Genomic DNA, 20,361 nt, shown 5'->3' on the forward strand with positions numbered 1-20,361 from the left:
CATTAAAGAAAATAGGTGGATCACAGAGGATTTTCAGGGTGGTGAAATGCCTTTAATGATAGATATTATAATGGTGGATACATGTCATTGTACCTTTGTTCAAACCCACAGAATGTATATCACCAAGAGAGAACCCTAATGTAAATTAGGGACTTTAGGTGATTATGATGTATCAATGTAGGGTCATTGGTGGTACAAATGTACCAATCTGGTGGGGAATGTTGATAATGGAGTCTGTGTATGTCGGGGGACAGGGGATATATATGGGAAATCTCTGTACCTTTCTCTTAATTTTGCTGTGAGCCTAAAATTGCTCTGAAAAAATTAAGCATTAGTGTTTAAAAAATAAAGCCTGAGATAAATGAGAAAAAATTTAATGTCTATTCAAAATATTTGATGTCATAAAGAGAAGAAAAATTACCTTCTCATAGAATTGAAATAATTGAAACTCTTAACATGTTAATTGGCTTTCTCTGCTTGCTTCATTTTAGGTCTACTCGGTAGTCCTGGAAATTCCCAGTGTTCCCTCCCTCGTGCTTTTAGTCTTGCTGTTCAAGGTTGAATTCCTCTCTTTTTGCCTCTCCAGGAATCCTAATTGTTCAAGGTCTTGCTTCTGGTCCTCCTGAGGCCTCCCTACCTCCTGTGGGTCCCTTCAGTGATCTCTAAATTGTTTCAGTTAAATTTAAACTGTGTAGGAACAAGGACCATGTGCTGTACTTAAAAATGCCACATCCCTTACAGGGCCTGGTTATAGTTCTGGGCATGTAGTAGGTGTAAATTGAATACGCGTTGACTGTTTAAAAACTTCCGTTAACTTAATCAGAAAACAAGAAAAATTTACCAAGTCTTTTACTGCTTTCACAACATGTCTAGTATGTATGTTTCTTATGTTTTAAAATGCCCCGCTCATTTTATTCTTGTGCGAATGCAGAGCAACAGCAGAGGGTGAACATCAGGTGTGCTTTTTTACATACGGTAGGGAAGGTGGAGAGATGCCATTGAAATCCATCTGGACGAGTGAAGAGAGTAGGAACACCAAAGTAGCAAATAAATTCATAAACAGAGGAGAGAGTTTGTTGACAGCCTGAAGGAGCATCCCAAATGCATTAAAAACAACTGCAAATTCTCATGATGCTAAGCTAGGGGAACTCGGGCAAGTAGTTGTGTTTGATTTGCTTGTTTTTCTTGACTAAATCAAGAAAACAACATACAAATGGAATGCAATGTAGTGGCCAGAGGAAAAAGGAAAACCCCAAACTCAGAATGCTGTGAGTGTGAAATGACCTTTTAGTTACTTTCTCCTGTTTTTTTTTCTGCTGCTGTTTGTGATTCAGGAAAGACAGCTTTTTATGTGTCTCTGCTAAACCTGGGGTAGCTATTCTTTCAATTTTTAAAAGTCTCTCAACAGATGCTATCTCCTGAAACACAAAACAGAACAGAACAAAACAAAACAAAACAAAAACAAAGCAGAACAGTACAAACCCATAGATAACTCTCCCTCCTCATACCAAACTAGGCATACTCTGAAATTGGGGAAGAATAATTCTATCTTATATTTCTTTATGTTCGATGGTAGGTTTGGGTTTGCACAGGTTATGTTTCTTACAGCATTCTTATTTTAGAATATTTATATTATGTTCCTTTTGCAAATCCACATCAGATAACATCGATGCGGAGGGTTTCTGCTAATTCCTGTGTAAATCATCCTAGTGGCTAAACAACAGAGATTGTTGTCAGATGGCTTATTGAAAATAATGCACTCATCATTTTCTATTCTTTTGGCAGAAACAGTAGTTGCATGAGGCACCTAGGCATGGTTTGCTCTGTTGCTGATTTAATCCTTCCTCTTTTCCTTCATTCTCTCCTTACCTTCCTTCTATTTCTCCTTCTCTTTTCTCAGCTTGCTGTGCAGTGATTCTAAAACACAATGACCTCCCAATGTCTAGTACTTGCCCACTTTATATGGGAAGTGCCCTGGCCTGAGTTCCCTGCTTTCTTAATATCTACTTCCACGGCTGCATGTTATCTATGGACATGTAATCAAAATTTAAAAACAGTTTGGCTCCCACATTTAGCAACACTCAGTGTGATCTTCCTTAATGTTTAGCCTGTTGTGTCACATAGATTTTCCTTGTATTTTAATGTGCATTTTCCTCCAGTCCTTGTTGAATTCATTTGCATTGCTCTTTAGTTCTTGCTGATAATTCTTTTCAGTAATGGTGTCATATCAAATTTTAAAATCTGGAAAACAGTTTGACACTTATAAGGTATGTTTTGATTTTGCAGGAAAATAGATGTTCTTTTTTGTTTGTTTGTTTTTTGGTCTCATTCTCCTTCTCAATTCTTTGAAAAAAAATACAGGAAGAAGCAGCTAAATAGTAGCCAATAGGTGTTCCAGTATGTAATGAAGAATATTAAATAATCACTCCTAAAGCCCGTGGCATTTGCCTATCATGATGGAGACCAGTGACAAATAATAATGTATCTGTAACATTGTATCAATAATGTTAGCTGGAGTGGTGAGCACCCTTGATTTTGAAAGTAGCTTTGAAACTCAAGTGTGCTAACAGTAGAGAAACTAAGAGAAGAATCTACAAGATGTGTTAAACTGAGAATGAGGGAAGGAGCCAGGGCAGTTTAGCTTGCAGAAGAGAGACAAAACGAGATGTGAAAGAGGGAGCAGACTCTGTCCACATTGTCCCTGAAAGCCTGCTGGGTTTGCTGCCTTCTAGAAATAGTCTAGTAGAGGTTGGATGACTAAATTTCAGGAATGTTACCAACAATGCTTTCCTGGGGTGAGTGTGGGGCAGATGGTGTCCTTGGTCTGTGCGTGAGAAACAGGATTCTGAGCTGCCTAGTTAAGAAAGTGCGGGGCATCATCAGGGGCAGAGAATGGAAATCTGGCATTGAGCTTTTCTGGGGGCTTGAAGCTCTGACCGTGTTACATGTGACAGCACCTCCTGCTTCCTGTTTGTTGTGAGTTTGAGGTTGTGGCCTGCAGCAGTTGTTAGGGAAGTCTGTAAGCCTGCACCTATGGAGTGGGGCTTCCGGGAGCCTGGGAGGAGCACCACCCAGACTGGGCTCAGCAACTTGGGGCTGAATATTTCTTTCTTTCTTTTCTTTTTTTTTTTTTTTTTTTTGAGATGAAGTCTTTCTCCCTCGCCCAGGCTCGAGTGCAGTGGCACAATCTCGGCTCACTGCAACCTCCGCCTTCCTGGTTCAAGCGATTCTCCTGCCTCAGCCTCCCAAGTAGCTGGGATTACAGACTCCCATCTCCACGCTGGGCTATTTTTGTATTTTTAGTAGAGACAAGATTTCACCATGTTGGCCAGGCTGGTCTCGAACTCGCAACCTCAGGTGATCCACCAGCCTTAGCCTCCCAAAGTGTGGGGATTACAAGTGTGAGCCACCACGCCCAGTCAGGGCTGAATATTTCATTTGGTGAAGTGATGAGGAAATTGATTTATTGTTACCCAGGCCTATGTTATTCTTCTACTAGCATCACAAGAGTTTTCCTCTTGTTAATTTTAGAGAAGTGGGAAGAGTGAAGAGTAAAATCATTTGTGTCGGCCATTAAAGAACACACTTATGAAAGCTTGCACACCCTCTTGGTGAGGCCCTGAGCACAGTGTGGACTGAATATGAAACAGCAGTTGGGACTTGCATTTTCAGTAAGGCATTATAGAGACAGCTTGTTCCTGTAATGGCTTTGGTGTAGCAAGCTAATAGGAAGAAAAGAAAGGGCACAATGGTCTTGGGAGAGAGAGAAACGGTGTGAGAAATACATGAATGTACAGAGAGGGGAGAAATCATTGTAGGATGGGAATTTGAAACATGTAAATAGGAAAGGAAAAATAAATGTTCTTTGGATGCTAACAAAGCAAATAACTAGACCTAGCAAATAAGATTGACTTATAGAAACACAAGTTTGTCTTCACTAAGTTAGAGGAGAAGCAATAGAAATAATTATGTCTCATGTAAAATAGAAATCAGCACCACTTCTTGCTGTGCCTAGTCTTCTCTGTGAAGTGGAGATTTCCTTTGGTGAAAGATGCATTATCTGTCTTACCCCTACTCTCCAAGCTCTAGAAGCAGGCATTTCTCATGTTCCTTGTTTCGACTGAGGAACCAGATGGATCAATCACAGTAGACTTGATTTTTAAAAATCAGTTAAAGATAGCTTTTTACCTAGAATGTCATGTTACTAGAAATCAGAAAGCTTAAGAAATCTGTAAAAACAACAGGACTTATTTTGGTTTTCATTTCAACAAAATTTTATTTGAAACATAAGAACCTAGAGGTGGTCCTGGAGAGGATGTGGAGAAATAGGAACACTTTTACACTGTTGGTGGGACTGTAAACTAGTTCAACCATTGTGTAAGTCAGTGTGGCGATTCCTCAGGGATCTAGAACTAGAAATACCATTTGACCCAGCCATCCCATTACTGGGTATATACCCAAAGGACTATAAATCATGCTGGTATAAAGACACATGCACACGGATGTTTATTGCGGCACTATTCACAATAGCAAAGACATGGAACCAACCCAAATGTTCAACAACGATAGACTGGATTAAGAAAATGTGGCACATATACACCATGGAATACTATGCAGCCATAAAAAATGATGAGTTCATGTCCTTTGTAGGGACATGGATAAAACTGGAAATCATCATTCTCAGTAAACTATCGCAAGGACAAAAAACCAAACACCACATGTTCTCACTCATAGATGGGAATTGAACAATGAGAACACATGGGCACAGGAAGGGGAACATCACACTCCGGGGACTGTTGTGGGGTGGGGGGAGGGGGGAGGGACAGCATTAGGAGATATACCTAATGCTAAATGATGAGTTAATGGGTGCAGCACACCAACATGGCACATGGATACGTATGTAACAAACCTGCACATTGTGCACATGTACCCTAAAACTTAAAGTATAATAATAATAAAATAAAAAAAACAGAAAACAAAAAACAAAAACAACAACAAAAAAAGAAAAAACAAACAAACAAAAAGAACCTAGAGGTGGTCCTTAAAAACTGGTAGTGACAACAATAAAATATCTGTGAATAATATATTCAGGCTGAGCTAGAGACCAACATAAATCCCAGTTTCTTGGGAAGGTGGAAGGATACTCACATTTATGGAAGTGGAAAGAGAAGTTACATTTGTTGAATGCTAACATTGTGTCAGGCACTGGGCTAAGACTGCAATCTCATTTATTTGTCACAACCCTGAAATTAAGTATTATTATTTTTATGCCAAGTAGAAAACTGTGGTGCCATTATTTAGAAAAAAATATACGGACTATAAGTTTCTGAACTTATTCATTGACTATCTGGGCTTGGATTAAACATGAAGTTTCTACAACTTGCCTTTCAAGTCCATAAGGTTTCTTTTGAGAATTTGTCACTTCTCTTTTTTGTGAGAGTGTATTGAAACACCAGACTTCCTACCATTGCCACTACCTGGATACTACTCCTCTTACTAAGATGGTAGAAGGCTGGAGACCTTCAAGCCATAATGCCACCTCATCCTAAAGCTTCACCTGTGGTGCCTGGTGACAACACCTGTTGAAACTTGGTTAAGTCCTGCAGCCAGACAGTGTAACGACTTGCTTGACTTTCTATCGACTCAGGTTAAGCAGCTCTCTCACTTATAATGAAGAGGGCTTGGAGCAGCAGCATGGAAGTGATATCTCCCTCCTGGAAGGTCCTTTCTTAGAGTGAGCTCCACCCAAAACTGAACTTGTGTCAAGGGTTTGTGTACAAGCAGTTTCTTTGGGATGTGATCCCGGGAGGCAGTGCAAGACAGTGGCAGAAAAGAAACAAGAAGGGAAAAAAACCACTGCAAAATGTGATAATGAGTGGGCTACTGCTGTGAGCAATTGGAGCTTCATCCTTCTAGGGACCTTCTGAAAGACTGTGGAACACATTTCAGAACCCTCCTATTGCTCTGTGTTTATCCACCAATTCCTACCCTTCATTAATTGAGGGTTCCTTCTGGGGCAATTTCCAGCCTGCCAAGCCTTTCCCACTGTCAGAGATTGCCTACACAGATGGAGAGATGTAGAAAGGCATTTAAACAAGAATAGTACCTAGTTACCTTCTGCATGGGTGGAGGGTATATGGCGGGCCACCAACAGGGTCTTCCCATCCCCCATCTCAGGGGGCTCTGAACCTGCTGACATACATGCTTTCTTCCCAGAGCAGGAGAGAACCTTTCTCCTGCCAGCCTCACGCTCCTGCTTTAGCTTGCAGAAAAAGGAACAAATATGTGCCCACACTTCTGCCTTCCAACACTTGTTCCCTATGGGGGAAGGCTTATGAAGGGAACTTCTGGCTTCTCTCTACTCCTTACTAAGGATGCTCCAAGTGAAAGAAAATAGCCAATATGATTGTTGGGAAGCCTACTGGTCCTGAGTAGGCTGGTCTGTGGGATCAGGGTCCCTGTATTTTGTGGCATGGTTCCTTTCCCCTATCTGTGACATATGTTGGTAAGAGGGTCAGGGCTTTCTTCCCTTCTGTTTTCCTGTGAGGTAAGCATGGACCTGGAAATGGGTTTGCAGAAGATTTCTAGAAGGAAACAGAGCCATTTTTCTCTTGCTCTTGCCATTGTGTCAGTGTCTGATTGTGTGAGGCTGACCCATGATCCTGTGCCCAGCAGCTAGTCAAGGTTCTGAGTTGTTTGTCTAACCTCTTTCTAGGGTAGACCCCAAAGTCTTGATTCAGAGAAGGAGAGGAGACCCCAGTGGCCTTCAGACTTCAGTTTAGTTCTCCCACGTGTTTGCAAAAGATTCTACTTTGGCTCCACTTGCCAGCCTCTAAGGAGAGTGATGCTAATCTCCATTTAGATTTTCATTTGGGTGTTTGTGCCATTTTTTAGGACCTTGTAGGTTTCTTACTTTCCAAAAGAGAGACAGAATATGGGCTCCAAACCCCACCCTGAATCTCTAATCTTTTAGTTATTAAGAATTTGTGACCTGAATTCAAATTTCAGTGCCACCATTTTTTAGTTGTATGAAATTGTCCAGTTAAATGTATGGCAGAGGCACCTGAGAGCTGTAACTGAAGCATACCATGAGGATGACCCTATGATCTAAGCAGAGCATTGGTTCAGAATTCTGAGCCAAGGAATCTGGGAGTGGCCAGTCCAGAGACTGATCTTATCTATGAAGGACATTTGAAACCCTTGCCCATTCTTTGGAATGTAGGTCATACAGCGGATTGGGAGGTCCTTGTTTTGGGTTAAATGGAGGTTGCTAGGTGGAGGTTGCTATGTGAAAATGCTATATAAATTGTATGGTTTTTATAAGTGGTAGTGGTTCTCTCATCCAGCCTGCTGTCACTGTACTATACCTGTGTGTAAGTGCCCCCAATAAACTCTGAATGTCATTCCCTGTCTCCAATTCACTTCTTCGGCTTCTCAGACATGGTGCTATCCCTATTGGAGTCAATAGGTGGCTGACATGGCATTAAATAACTACCTAGGGCCTCAATTTTCTTTTTTTAAAATAAAAAAATGATGCCTATCTTATAGGATTTTAAAAAAGATTACCTGAGATGGTACAAGTATCACATATTACTTTGCACATAGTTGTTGCTCAGTAAAAGGTAGTTGCTATTAGCTAAGGCAACTTCAACTTCAGATTTTAATTTCAGTTACTATCCTCTCTAAACTCAAAAAATATGAAGTGTATTTTATTTGCTCTATGGCAGTCAATACCTGGAGAAGTACTTCTTTCATAATACTAACAGTTAACTAAAGTTATGAAAACCAAGGTTGTCATTTGTTTTTCTAGTATCTCTTTAAGGAGTTTCCTTCTCCCCCTGCAAGTTTTAGTCTGAAAAGTTTGAGTGGGGATGACCCCAACTCCTTGGTGTCAGAGGTTGGTCCAAGCCCAATATTTGGTAGTCTAATTTTACCTGTTTTTTTCTGTGAGACCAGGGAGAGCTATTTGTCTCTTATCTTCATCTTTTCCCTTTCCTATATGAATTCATCATTTTTGAATGGGACCCATTGTTTATTGACAAATAGGAGTGTTTGTGTATGTCAGGACAGAGAGAGATTAAGGTGAAGCAAAAACAAGGCTCCTGGGGTGTAAAATTTAAGGAGGCAACTCACTTTTAGGGTTTCCCTAGGCTTCTTGCTTGCCTGACCTTACTTCTGTCCCTGATGTGTGTGTATATATGTGTGTGTGTGTGTGTATGTGTGTGTGTAGAGGTAGTGCTGGGGTGACACCAACATGGAGGTGGTAGTAGTGGTGAATGAGCCATAGATATCCATTGGCCCCCTTAGAGTTTCTTGTCTTGAGAACTTTCTCCCTTCATCAAATCTATCCTCCTTTTGCCTGGGGGAACAATATCCCTTTGCTTTTCAGGAGCCAGAAGATAGCATAGCTAACAGCAAAGCCATTGGGATCACAGGCTTGTTGTTCTCTGCTCGCCGCTGTTTCATTTCCTCCCTCCACTCAGCTCTTCCCCTGGATTTTTCCCTTAGATGAGAAGCTGGATCATCCCAAGAAGAGATAAGATGTCCTGCTTTCTCCTATAGCTCCCTCTGCTCTCTTTGGTTTTGTGATGTTGCACTGTGACTGTTCAAGAACATTTTCTGCCTCTCCCGTGATCTGTCCTCACGCTGAGAATTCAAGGTTTCAGTTCAAAGATTACTGGCTCCCTTATTGTAGGGGATGTCTTCATTCTGCCTAGGGTCTGAGGAGCTGGCCCCTAGGTAGGCTTCCTGAATCAATCCTCACACAGTACCTCCTAGGTTGGCCTTATAGTGTGTGGCTTGTGGTTGTGACAGTTTCTGTATTTCGCTCAAGTGGAAGACGTTCTATCTGTACAGTTTTAGATTTTTTTGGTGAGTTTTTATGTGGCAAGCTGAGCAAAAATGCTTTTATACTATATTCAGTGACAGCATATTCCCAGGCACATAGTAGATACACAGTAATTATGTATTAATTGTCGGTGGGGAGATCTGGGGTAGAACTTTAAAGGAGGCAGAGTGCAAAAGGAGATGTGAAGGATTCGGAAGGGGGCACTGCTGTTACTGGCTGTGACTTCTACTAGGTACAGACTCTTGTCTTTTCCATGACTTCCAAGCTGCAGTCTTTAGGGGCATTAAGAAGGGAGGGAGACTTCTCTTAGTGTTTCATCTTCTCTCTTACAAAGAAGCTCAGTTGTTGTCCAGTTTATATATTTTTCCCTGCCCAGATCTCATGTTGAATTGTAATCCCCATTGTTGGAGGTGAAGCCTGGTGGGAGGTGCTTGGATCATGGTGATGCATTTCTCATGAATGGTTTAGCACCAGCCTCTAGCTGCTGTTGTTGTGATAGTGAGTGAGTTCTCATGAGATGTGGTCATATAAAAGTGTGTAGCACCTTCCCGCCGTGTTCTCTCTTTCTTGCTCCAGCTTTTGTTGTGTGATTTCTCTGCTCTGCTTTCTCCTTCTGCCATGATTGGAAGCTTCCTGAGGCCTTCCCAGAAGCAGATGCCACTATGCTTCTTATACAGCCTGCATAACCGTGAGCCAATTAAACCTCTTTTTTTTAAAAAAAAAAAAAATATAAATGGGGTGGGGGGAGGGGGGAGGGATAGCATTAGGAGATATACCTAAGGTAAATGATGAGTTAACGGGTGCAGCACACCAACATGGCGCATGTATACATATGTAACAAACCTGCATGTTGTACACATGTACCCTAGAAGTTAAAGTATAATTAAAAAAACAAAAACAAACAAACAAAAAAACATTAAAACTCACTAACTCTTAAAATAAATAGATTTGAATGGATGGCTCTTACCACAAGTTAAAAAATATATATATATATATATAAATTACCTAATCTCAGGTACTTCTTTATAGCAGTGCAAGAATGCATAAATACAGTAGTGGAAAGCCTTTTCCAAGTCTAGGTCTGAAGATCCAGCTATCAATAATGCAAGTGAGTGTAAGTTACTCTTGCATTGCCATTTCCAGACACAGATGAACCATGGTGATTCACCAGGCAGGACAGTCACTTGATTGCTGCCATCTTATTTGAAGTCTCCTTGGAGCCAGGGTGATGCTTGTCTGGGTCTTTCCCAGGCTCTTCTTTGGACCAGTTGGCCTCTTTACTTGATCTAAACAATTTCTGCTTTTAGCTAAATAGGCTACAGTGTAATTTAATATGTATTTTTTAATCAGAAGAAGAATTCAGCACATTAATATAATTTCAAAAGACAATAATATTTAGAAAAAAATATGTCTTTTTCTAAAAGTGGATTATTTTATTTCTGTTGGTCTCATGTTAGAGTCTAAAAGATAATCTTTCAAGGTTGTTTAGAATTGGCTGATGGGTGTTTTCAAGACTGATTATAGCATCCGTTTTCTGAGCCTGGTCAAAAAAGTTAAACAGGAATAAGTTTTGCTTGGTTTGAAATCACTACTATCTGGAGAAATGCGGATTTTTACACAACTGTTTGAGGTAAGTCCTTTCAAGTTTTCCAGTGTAAAACTACTATTTCTAGAAAAATCAGGAAATGAGAGTTATTATAAATGATTTCTAGTAATATTGTTGGTTATCCTAGACCTAGGCCTTTTTTATTTTCTTCAACAACTTGTTTGACTTACTGAGTCTAAAAATTCACATTTCTGTTAAAGACCTTTGTCTCACTTATAAAATACATGATAAACAATGTTCATATGATCTCAGATAATTCTGTCATGTCAATAAATAATTTTGTTTCAGGTTTGGATATTCTGGAACCAGCTACCCTCAAGTCTTCATGTAGACTTACAACATTTTAAGAGTCAGTGCATTATTGAAATTATTACATTGTTTTATTTGATATTTTCCATTTCTTCTCTTATTAAATACATTTACTTTCACGGTGTATTATACTATGTAACTTCTTAGTTCTAAATACCTACAGCAACAACATCTTTGAGATTCACTACTTCTTCCTTCTTAAACTATTTCAGTTTTTTTTTCTGCTTTTAGCAACTTAGACATAAAATTTAAACAATCACCTTGTTGAATAAGAAACCATTTCTTGTGTTTATGAGTGGTTCCTTTCCCCTGTTCCTTATCCTTTTTCTTTCATTCTCATCCTTTACTTCAGCCTACACTCTTACTCTGAATGAACACTAATTTATTTTGGAGTTGTCGTATGTAATTAATTGCTTTGCAACCAATTGCATCACTGAATAGCTACCTAATTTGATATCACAATAGTCCAACACTCTGATATAATCTAGATAATACTGTGAAATTGAGAATATAGGTCAATATGTTGGAAAAAAATTGAAGAATCAGCACTAGAAAAAAATTAATTTTCACATGCTCTAATCACATCATTTTTATTTTCTTTTGTCAAATTGCCTCTTTCTCATTCCCTTCTCCACATATTGCTTCAATCATGGAATTTTTTTTTAATGGTTCCTCTTTCGCATAGTTCTTTCTCCACTCGCATAAATGCTTAGCCCAGCATTGGAACTCCTCCCCTGTGGGCCTTTCCTTTCATCAAGTTCCATCTTCATCCTTCTCAAGATGGATTACAAAAGGAGCTGATTTAAGATTCACTGTCTGGTCATGAATAAACACGATAAAGAGAGATGTTTGTTATATTATATTACAAAATGTTTGTTTAAAAAACTCATCATTTTGCTCCCTTGGGGCTTTCTCTACTAAATTCACTTTGGCGAATAATGACATTCATAAAAAATCTACCCAAGGGCCTTCACGAAACAAAAAGAGCCAAAATGCAGCATTTCATGGCACGAAAATAGCTCAGAAGTTAACAGGTAAGGCCACCGCTTTTTGTTGAATTTAGTTGTTTGGTTTTCCAGTACTTCCCTCGCATTCTTTGTGAGTACATACCTACACGTAAGCACGCAAATGCACAAAGCACACGTACAGATTAGAATTGGGTTTATTTTAATTTCCTGATTGTTTTTGTTCATCTAAGTGTTATTTAAAATAAGTGAGGTTAATGGCAGTTCCCTCCCCTCTCATTCTGTCCGCTTCCCCAATCTTTATTTCCGGTGTGATAGGAACTTGTTGTTCTTGCCAGATAGTTCAGTTGCAATTGGGAGTTGCGATTTGAGCTGGTAGGTTCTCTCTGGGGCTCTGAGTAAAAGACAACTGTTTGCTACAATGGCCTACACAGCTGCAAGAAAATCACTGTTTATTGCCTTTATAAAAAATAAAATTTGCTGCTTTCATCTTAGCTTCTTTTGAACCTTCTCAAGAAAATGATTCTGAAGGGCAGAATAGCAGACTGCTTAAGGGCTGGGGTTCTGGAGTTGAATTTGAGGTTAAATCCTAACTCTACCATTTACTACGTGGTATTGAGTAAATTACTTTACCTTTCTAAGACTCAGTTTCCTCATATATCAAATAGGTATTTATGAGACAAAATAAACTCATGTATGAAATAACTCATCACAGAAAAAAACTTCAGTAAAATATAATTCTTAATATTGTTGTCTTAATAATGCTAATTTGTATTGTAAATCAACTTATTATTTTTAAGTAATTTTAAATTTTATTTTTATTTTATTCCTAGTAGATTCCACCTTTGAAGGAGCCTTACAAAACCATTGCCTTTATCTACATTTAGCAGGTATTTTTTGAACGTTATGATTGGAACAACATAGAATTGGGCTCTTTGGGCATTAATAAAAAAATACTGGAAACATCCATCCATTCTCTTCATGTGCTAAAGGTCTGGCCCAAGACAAGCATGAAGGCTGTGGAATTCAGTAAGGGAGGAAGACTTATTGGAGAGAGGAGTACATATTTAGAATTCTGTGAAGTAGGCGATGTTCTTCCTTATTGCACAAAATAGGCCAGGAGTCTGAAGACTTCCATTTTAGTCCCATCTCTGCACTAACTAGGTGTCTTAGCAATTAACCTTTTGGAATCTAGGCCTCTTCATTGATCAGATTAATTTTCCAAAAGAACAGCTTCAATCACATTGTTCTATGGCTTAAAAGCCTCTCCATTGCTCACTGAATTAAAGTCTAACCTCTGTGCTTGACATTCAAAGTGCTGTAATAGTCAGGGTTTTCCAGAGAGATAGAACATATATATATGTATATGAGTATATATGTATATATTACGAGTAAATCCCTTCATATATATATATATATGAGAAGGGATTCACTAGGGGAATTGGTTCACATCATTATGAAGGCTGAGAAGTATCACCACAGGCCCTCTGCAAGCTGGGGAACCAGGGAGGTAGATAGTGTGGCTCAGCCCAAAACCTCATAACCAGGGATGCTGATGGTATAATTCTCAGTTTGAGGCTGCAGGCTTGAGTACACAGGGCCACTTGTGTGAATCCTGGAGTCCAAAAGCCAGAGAACCTGGAGTTCTGATGCTCAAGGGCAGGAGAGGGACATCCTGGATCTGGAGGAGAAAGAAAAAAATTACCCCTCCTCCACCTTTTTTGTTCCACCTGGACCGCTAACTAATCAGATGGTGCCCGCCTACATTGAGGGGGGATCTTCCCCACTGGGTTCACAGACTCACATGCCAATCTCCTTCAGAAACACCCTCACAGACACACTCAGAAGCAATGTTTTACCAGCTAACTAGGTATACCTTAATTGGGTTAAGTTAACTCCAAAACTTGACCATTGCAGGTGCTCAGCCTCCTCTTCCAACCTCCTCTGCCATCCTCCTACCATCTATACCCCACTCTCCATCCGAGTGCTGTCCTTGTTCCCTGAGCACTTCTAGTGCTCCTCTGTCTTGGCTTTGCCCAGATACCTTTCTCCATCTCTGCCATGCTCTCCTGCAGTGAACCCACCCTGCTACCAAAGGTAGAGGTCTTGGCTCTATCTCATATTCCCTCAGCATCCCTCATCAATCACTTGCCACCTATCAATCAATCATTTGCCACACATCAGTCAATCATTTGCCACCCAGGCCTATTCATTTTCCCTCACTGAAATCTTTTAATACATTTCCTGCATTCCCTCTGTATTCTTTACCTTAGGTTAGGCCGCTTTCATATCTTGCCTCTATTATTACAGTAGCTTCCTGTGATGGTTAATTTTGTGTGTCAGCTTGATTAAGCCACGGGATGCCCAGATACGTGGTTAAACATTATTTTTGGGTGTGTGTGTGAGCATGTTTCCAGAAGACATTAGCATTTGAATTGGTGGGTTGAATTAAAAAAAAGTCCCTCTTCAGTGTAGGTGGGCATCATTTAATCCACTGAGATCCAAATAGGACACAAAAGGGAGAAGGTTGAATACTCTCTCTCTGTTTGACTGCTTGAGGTAGGACATAGGTCTTTCCCTGTCCTTGGGCTAGAATTTACCGACTGGATTTCCTGGGCCTCAAGCTTGAAAATCATGGGACTTCAAACTTCCTAATGCTGTTTGCCTTGCTTGCTCCCTTTCAATCTGTCCCTTCATCCTTCTGGCAGGGTGATTTTTCTTTTTTCTTTTTTTTGTTTTTTGAGATGGAGTCTAGCTCTGTCACCCAGACTGGAGTACAGTGGTACAATCTCAGCTCACTGCAACCTCTGTCTTCTAGGTTCTAGTGACTCTTTTGCCTCAGCCTCCCCAGCAGCTGGGACTATAGCCACACACCATCACAACTGGCTAATTTTTGTGTTTTTGGTAGAGATGGAGTTTCGCCATGTTGGCCAGGCTGGTCTCAAACTCCTGAACTCAGGTGATCTGTCCACCTTGGCCTCCCAAAGTGCTGAAATCACAGGTGTGAGCCACTATGCCTGGCCAGGGTGATTCTTCTAAAATGCAGTTACAATCATGTCACTCTCCTGCATACAACAATCCTTTGATGCTTTCCCATCAGTTTATACATAACAATCAAAATCTTTTCATAGTCCGCTTTGTATTGTAGTTATATGTGCTTTTGTTTTGTCTTTCCTCTGCTGTTAAAAGCCACTGGACAGCAAGGACTAAGTGTTACTCAGCTTTGTATTCCCTAGAGTACCCAGTAGAGTAGCTTGCCTATAGTAGGTGTTCCTTAAATGCCTGTTACCTGATTGTATCAAATGGAATTAATATTATCTCCTTTACCTTTCTGAAGGTAAATGCAATGATTAAATATGAAGAAGAGCATTGACAAGATGAAATGGGCTCATCCTCAGCAATGTTATTTCAAAAAGAAAACCTGAGTGATTCACATATTCATATGTCCATCTGAAAATGTCCTTCTCTCAACAAACTACTCAGTGAAAACTCATCTTCATATAGTTAATGCTGGAGAGCTAATAAACTGTTGCAGATTTCAAAAATAGTGTAATAGCTTCCTATACAGAGTCTAAAGAAGGTGGAGCTGTGATGTAGTCTAGGGTTATCAATAGGGCAGCATGACTTGATGGGGCTTAAGACTTCTACACACAGCCGTGAAGCATTTAATAAGCATCCCTGAGGGGCTTAATGTTCCATACTATTACTCAAGGACTTTTTCTTATTTGCCAAGATTGCTTGGTAAATCTACAAAGCCAAGTGGCCTATGGCCAGAGTTCAAATAGTTTCTTGTCAATTCTTCCCTCCCTCTCACATTTGCAAGGCATGGAAAAGAGGCAATGGGATGAGATGGGATGGCTTTCATCCTGGCCTGCTTCAAGCACTGTTTCACCATAAAAATGGAACTCTCCACTCTCCTCTTAAACAGATAAAATATTTTCTGCTTAGAATTCAATGACTCATCCCACTTGGACATAACTACATTCTTTCTAGGGCGGAAATCTCGAATTCAAGTGCAGCTGGCCAAGTTGAAGAAAGAACTTCAAGGCAGTTCTGGGAAAGAACTTTAAGCCTTAGCCCTGATTATGAGAAAGAAGTTTTGCTCTTTGCAAAGGATTAGGAGCATAGCTGTGCTAGTGAATAACAATCTTGGACTTAGCCAAAGAATGCTTGGGTGGGATTTTGATTATCATTATGTGTTTTGTTTTTTAAAATGTAAGCATCTAAGTCTTCAAATTCTTTGATAAATTTAATTTTAATATTTAATTTTGGGCAATCAAAGCACAAAGAAGTAGAAACTGGAGTGAAAATGGGGTGGGTTACCAGATGCTTACAATAATACAAGTGTCATTTTGCTAACATCTTTTGTAGCTAAAATTACAATTTTCAGTGCTATATGGAATTGAAGATAGCCGTCATCTGTGAGTGCTTATTATCTGCCAGGAACTAAGCTAAGCTCTTAACCTGCAAAATTTCATTCAATCCTTGCGTAGACCCTATGTGATAGATGGACTACAATTGCCACACTGAATCAACATTTGCCCGAGAGACCAATGGGCATTTATTTAACACTATTTAGGGATTAATGTGAAGCGGTGGCAAAGAAGGAAAGGTATAGCATTTAGGGGAACACAGTATTTCACAGAATCTTAGTGAGGGAAGGGATGTTGAAGGACGAAGGCTGATGCCAACTCCATTGGGCAAGTAATCATCGCTTCTAGCTTTTATAAATTATTAAAATATGTTTTGATTTCAGTTTTTCTGATCTGTTTCTATTGTCTCTTAAGTCCTTTAGAATCACTTCACACTATGCTCTCATCCAGGTGAAAGGGAACTCAGAAAGAATGTAATTAGCCTCGTTTTCTAGCCTAAAACCTTGTGCAGTGGACCTAGAGGCTCCCAAACACCTGCTAAGGTTTAAGGGCCCATGGGCTGCATTTCAGTAGGTAACCAAGGCATTCTTTTGTGTATATGTTGCCAAAATCCCTTAAGAGCACCTATACATCTTGACAATTTTCAGTACAAATCCTTTTCAAGTGAAAAATAAGTATTTAATACTTAAAAATCTTTCTTTCTGTTTCAGACAGAATTCCAGCTGTCTGCTTCTTCCCTCCCTCCAACAAAACCAAAACAAGGGACTTGCATCCATTTACAGTCTACAAAGTTTAATCTTCGTGCTATCTTACAGGAGGAGTTCCTCTTGCTGTATTTCTGATATTGGCAAGCTCTTCCATTTTCTGCATACTCTCTGGTATCCCTTAATGCTATGCCCTAGTCATTGCAACTCTGTTAGTTCAAGCCTATATTAGTTATTTTTTAGATTGCTGTTGCTTACTAATTTTAGGTTCATTTTGAGTCCTACCCTTTCCCTACCAATTACCATGCTGCCGCCATTACCTTTACAAAACACACCACAAGTCTTATCGGCATTAAACCTGCTTAAAACTGGTGATAAGCCCTCACTGTTCCTTAAGGCCTACAGGATAAAATAGCAACTCCTCAGTGCTGGGGTTTGGAGCAGAGCTTATTACTCACTTTTCTTCTTTTGCACATTGTGGATCAATTCTGAATTGGACACATAAGTCAGATGGGAATGAAAATGCAGTGCCTGATTCACTGGTGAGAATGCAGCACTGGGGCTGGGGCCAGAGGCAGGCTAAAATGAGGCCATGGCAATCTTCCCCCTGAATTTACCTAAGTTCAGGAAGAGCTGCTGCGGAGCAGTATCCCATTTTTTTTCGGTGCAGGCTTTGGGGTCTGGAGATTACTTTAGAGGTTGAACAATCTATGACAAGCCTGTTTGCAGGGTTTGAGGAGCCTCTGGAAATAATCTTTAGAATCTCAGAGGGAGGCCAGACTATTCGATATTCGGAAATTCAACAGGCTAGTCAATTAGAACAGGGATCTACCGTGGCATGTTCCTTAAATCCAACCTGGTTTTGGAGTTTCTGTCTCTGAATAATGTCTTTCCCTTTTTGCCTCTTGGTCCCCGCACTTAGAACCATGGGCTGGCATAATGAGCGGGGCTGCCTCTTTAAAAACGAGCTTGTCTTTTAAGGTGGGGAGTACATAGCCAGAAGTTTTTGGTAAGGGCCTAGGAAATTAGGTTTCCCCCAGCGATCCTGCTTTTCCTGCAATTCAATATTATCTCCTTTCAAAACAGAAAACCCATACTTTGTGTCTTTTCAAGGATTTCTGGAGGAAGAAATGATCTCTTTGGTGAGGCTACGTAGGCCCTTCCCCTTCTGCTATAGAGAGACAGCTTGGTCTGAAACTTCTAGGATAATAAAGGCTGCAAAATACGGTCAGCCCATTTTAACTTTGTCACAAGATATCTGCAGAGACACGGAAGTGAATTGGTTGAGTCCCAGGAACAACAAGGAAAAACCTTCCCTGCTGCTTTGCTACCACTTAAGAGGCATCACTAACATCCCAGGTAAAGAGGGGCAGTGTTGACTTCCCAGGGTCCCACCTATTGTCAGGCTTTCCCTTCATTTTAATGCCTGTTAATTCCAACACCCCACTTCCAGGTACCCATCTCTGCATTTGGCAGGATTGTTTTGGGTGCAAATGAGAGAAACCCAGCTCAAGCTAGATTATGGCTGGAAATATAGAAGTCTAAGGGGTATCTCTGGCATCAGGCTTGGCTGCATCTAGGGGTTTAAACTACATTATGAAGATTTTCTCTCTCCATATCTTGGCTCTTCCCTCTGGTGATCTTTAGCTTCAGAAAGTCTCTATTTTTATAACTCTTTCTGGTACTAGGGAAAGAAAGATCCTTCTTTTCCTAGAAACTTTATATCAAATATGATGAAGAAGGTCTGATTGGTGCTCAGTTTGGGGCTAATCTCCCTGATCAATTGCAGTGGCCAGAGGGATGAGCTCCTGTGAACAGCCAGGTCTGGGTCTTATGTCATGTGCCTATCTACCTCTGGGAGCCAGAGGCAAAGGTGGAAGGAGGTTGGGCTTTTCCGAAGGAAGACAGTGGAACAGACAAGAAACACATGTTCACTATACAGACTCTATCACACTGTACTGTAATTATGTGTTTATGTGCCTGATTTAGTTTCCACATCAGACTCAGAGCTGCTACATGGTGAAGATCACAATTTGTCACTCTCAGAAAGTCAGATGGACATGGCTAAGTCTGGATTTCGCTCCCTTCATAAAGGAAAAAAAGAGAATTTCCCAAGCACTGCAGCCATGTGGCCATGTGGCATCTCCCCTAACCACCAGAGCCAGCTGGGTCAACACCCTTTTCGTCACACTGAGAAAGGATGCTGGCACAGCCCCTAGCCTTCAGCGTTGCTGTTGTCTTGGAGGTCTGCAGAGAGGTGGCCCTGGCCAAGCCATCTGCTGAGCTTTTCAGTGCCCCACATGCTGCCATATTTTCCCAGGCTGCAGGGGTTTCTGAATAGAGGATGGAGGATTCTCCATGACTCAGTGGTGCACACAGTCAAGGGCACTGCTACCCAAATGGCCTATACTGCAAATTCCTTTTTATCATGTTCTTTAAAAAATAAACATCTTATGCTGAATTAATTTTAACTTCACAGAAAAGTTATAGAGTACAGACTTCCCATACACCCTTCAGCCAGGTCCTCCTCATGTTAACATCTTATATAACCCTGGTGAATTTGTCAAAACAAATGAATTAATATTAATATTAACTAACCTATAGGCTTGATTCAGATTTCTGTGGTTTTCTCACTAATAATTCTTTTTTTCTTCCAGAATGCCACATTGTCTTTAACCAAGTTCTTTTGGTTTACTCACAGAACTAATTCTCTGACATCAAGATGCTGGTGTGGAAGGTTGATTGCCCTAATGGTCTGCATTGATCATCCCTCCTTGTAAACATGCTGCCTGCAATGCACAGTATTAGTGCTTCCTATAAAAAGGTGGAGTCTATTTCCCCTCTCTGGAATCTGGGCTGGCCTGTAATTTGCTTTGGCCAATAAAATGCAGCAGATAAGAAGATATGCCCATTTTGAGCCTGGGCCCCAAGAGCCCTCATTCATTCTCTTAGATCCCAGCCTCCTTCACAAGAAAAAGGCCGAGCTAGCCTGCTGGATTGAGTATATGAATCAGACAGGAAATATCCCAACTGAATATTGAGGCTGTACTAGACCCACCAGACCCCAGCTGAACTTCTAGCTAACCGCTGATTCATGAATGAATCCAACCAAGATCAGTTAAGTCCCAGAGCATCGGGATTAACCAGGTGTACTGTCAACTTGTGAGCAAAATAAATGTTTATTAATATAAGCCACTGAGATTTTGTGGTTGTATTTATGTAGCAGTATTGTGGCAATACTGATATGGCTGGGTCAGGATGGATTCTGGTATCAGCCATCCGGTAGCTCAGGTTGCACTGTCACCAACAAGTTCAGTTATATTTGTCGAATTTTTCAGATTGGGGGACTTCTGGGGACTGGTCTCAGACTTTTGTAACCAGCTTTAGTGAAAATTTCTTATAGGAGCCACTTTTTTTTTCACCTTAGTGAATTTGAATAGAAAACCCATACATGGAAAGTGATTTCTCCCATAACACTAGGGGATTTCGGATGTTTTTTGAACCCTTGGTATGATTGGTTGACTTGTGCACATTGAGTGCCATGATGGGTCATCAT

The 20,361-nt window shown here is 40.4% G+C and overlaps 1 protein-coding gene across 1 annotated transcript; it reads left to right on the top strand.

Moving 5' to 3' along the window:
• The first annotated feature begins 6,553 nt into the window (after positions 1 to 6,553).
• LOC134732577 (uncharacterized) lies at positions 6,554 to 19,994 on the top strand. The gene is made up of 7 exons (XM_063618504.1): positions 6,554 to 6,643; positions 7,811 to 7,897; positions 8,718 to 8,871; positions 11,729 to 11,797; positions 12,562 to 12,618; positions 17,919 to 18,164; positions 19,507 to 19,994. Exons 1-7 carry the CDS (start codon positions 6,554 to 6,556, stop codon positions 19,518 to 19,520), a joined length of 717 nt encoding a protein of 238 aa, XP_063474574.1. The 3' UTR covers positions 19,521 to 19,994.
• The last annotated feature ends 367 nt before the right edge of the window (positions 19,995 to 20,361 follow it).

This window comes from Symphalangus syndactylus, chromosome 15 (assembly GCF_028878055.3).
Source record: "Symphalangus syndactylus isolate Jambi chromosome 15, NHGRI_mSymSyn1-v2.1_pri, whole genome shotgun sequence".
Taxonomy (NCBI): domain Eukaryota; kingdom Metazoa; phylum Chordata; class Mammalia; order Primates; family Hylobatidae; genus Symphalangus; species Symphalangus syndactylus.

Bases quoted from the DNA above. Each gene is read 5' to 3' on its own strand.
- LOC134732577 (XM_063618504.1), top strand. From the start codon at position 6,554: ATGGACCTGGAAATGGGTTTGCAGAAGATTTCTAGAAGGAAACAGAGC. The intron at 8,872-11,728 runs GTGAGTTTTTAT...AATCTACCCAAG, and splicing joins TACAGTTTTAGATTTTTTTG to GGCCTTCACGAAACAAAAAG. The intron at 11,798-12,561 runs GTAAGGCCACCG...TTTTATTCCTAG, and splicing joins AATAGCTCAGAAGTTAACAG to TAGATTCCACCTTTGAAGGA.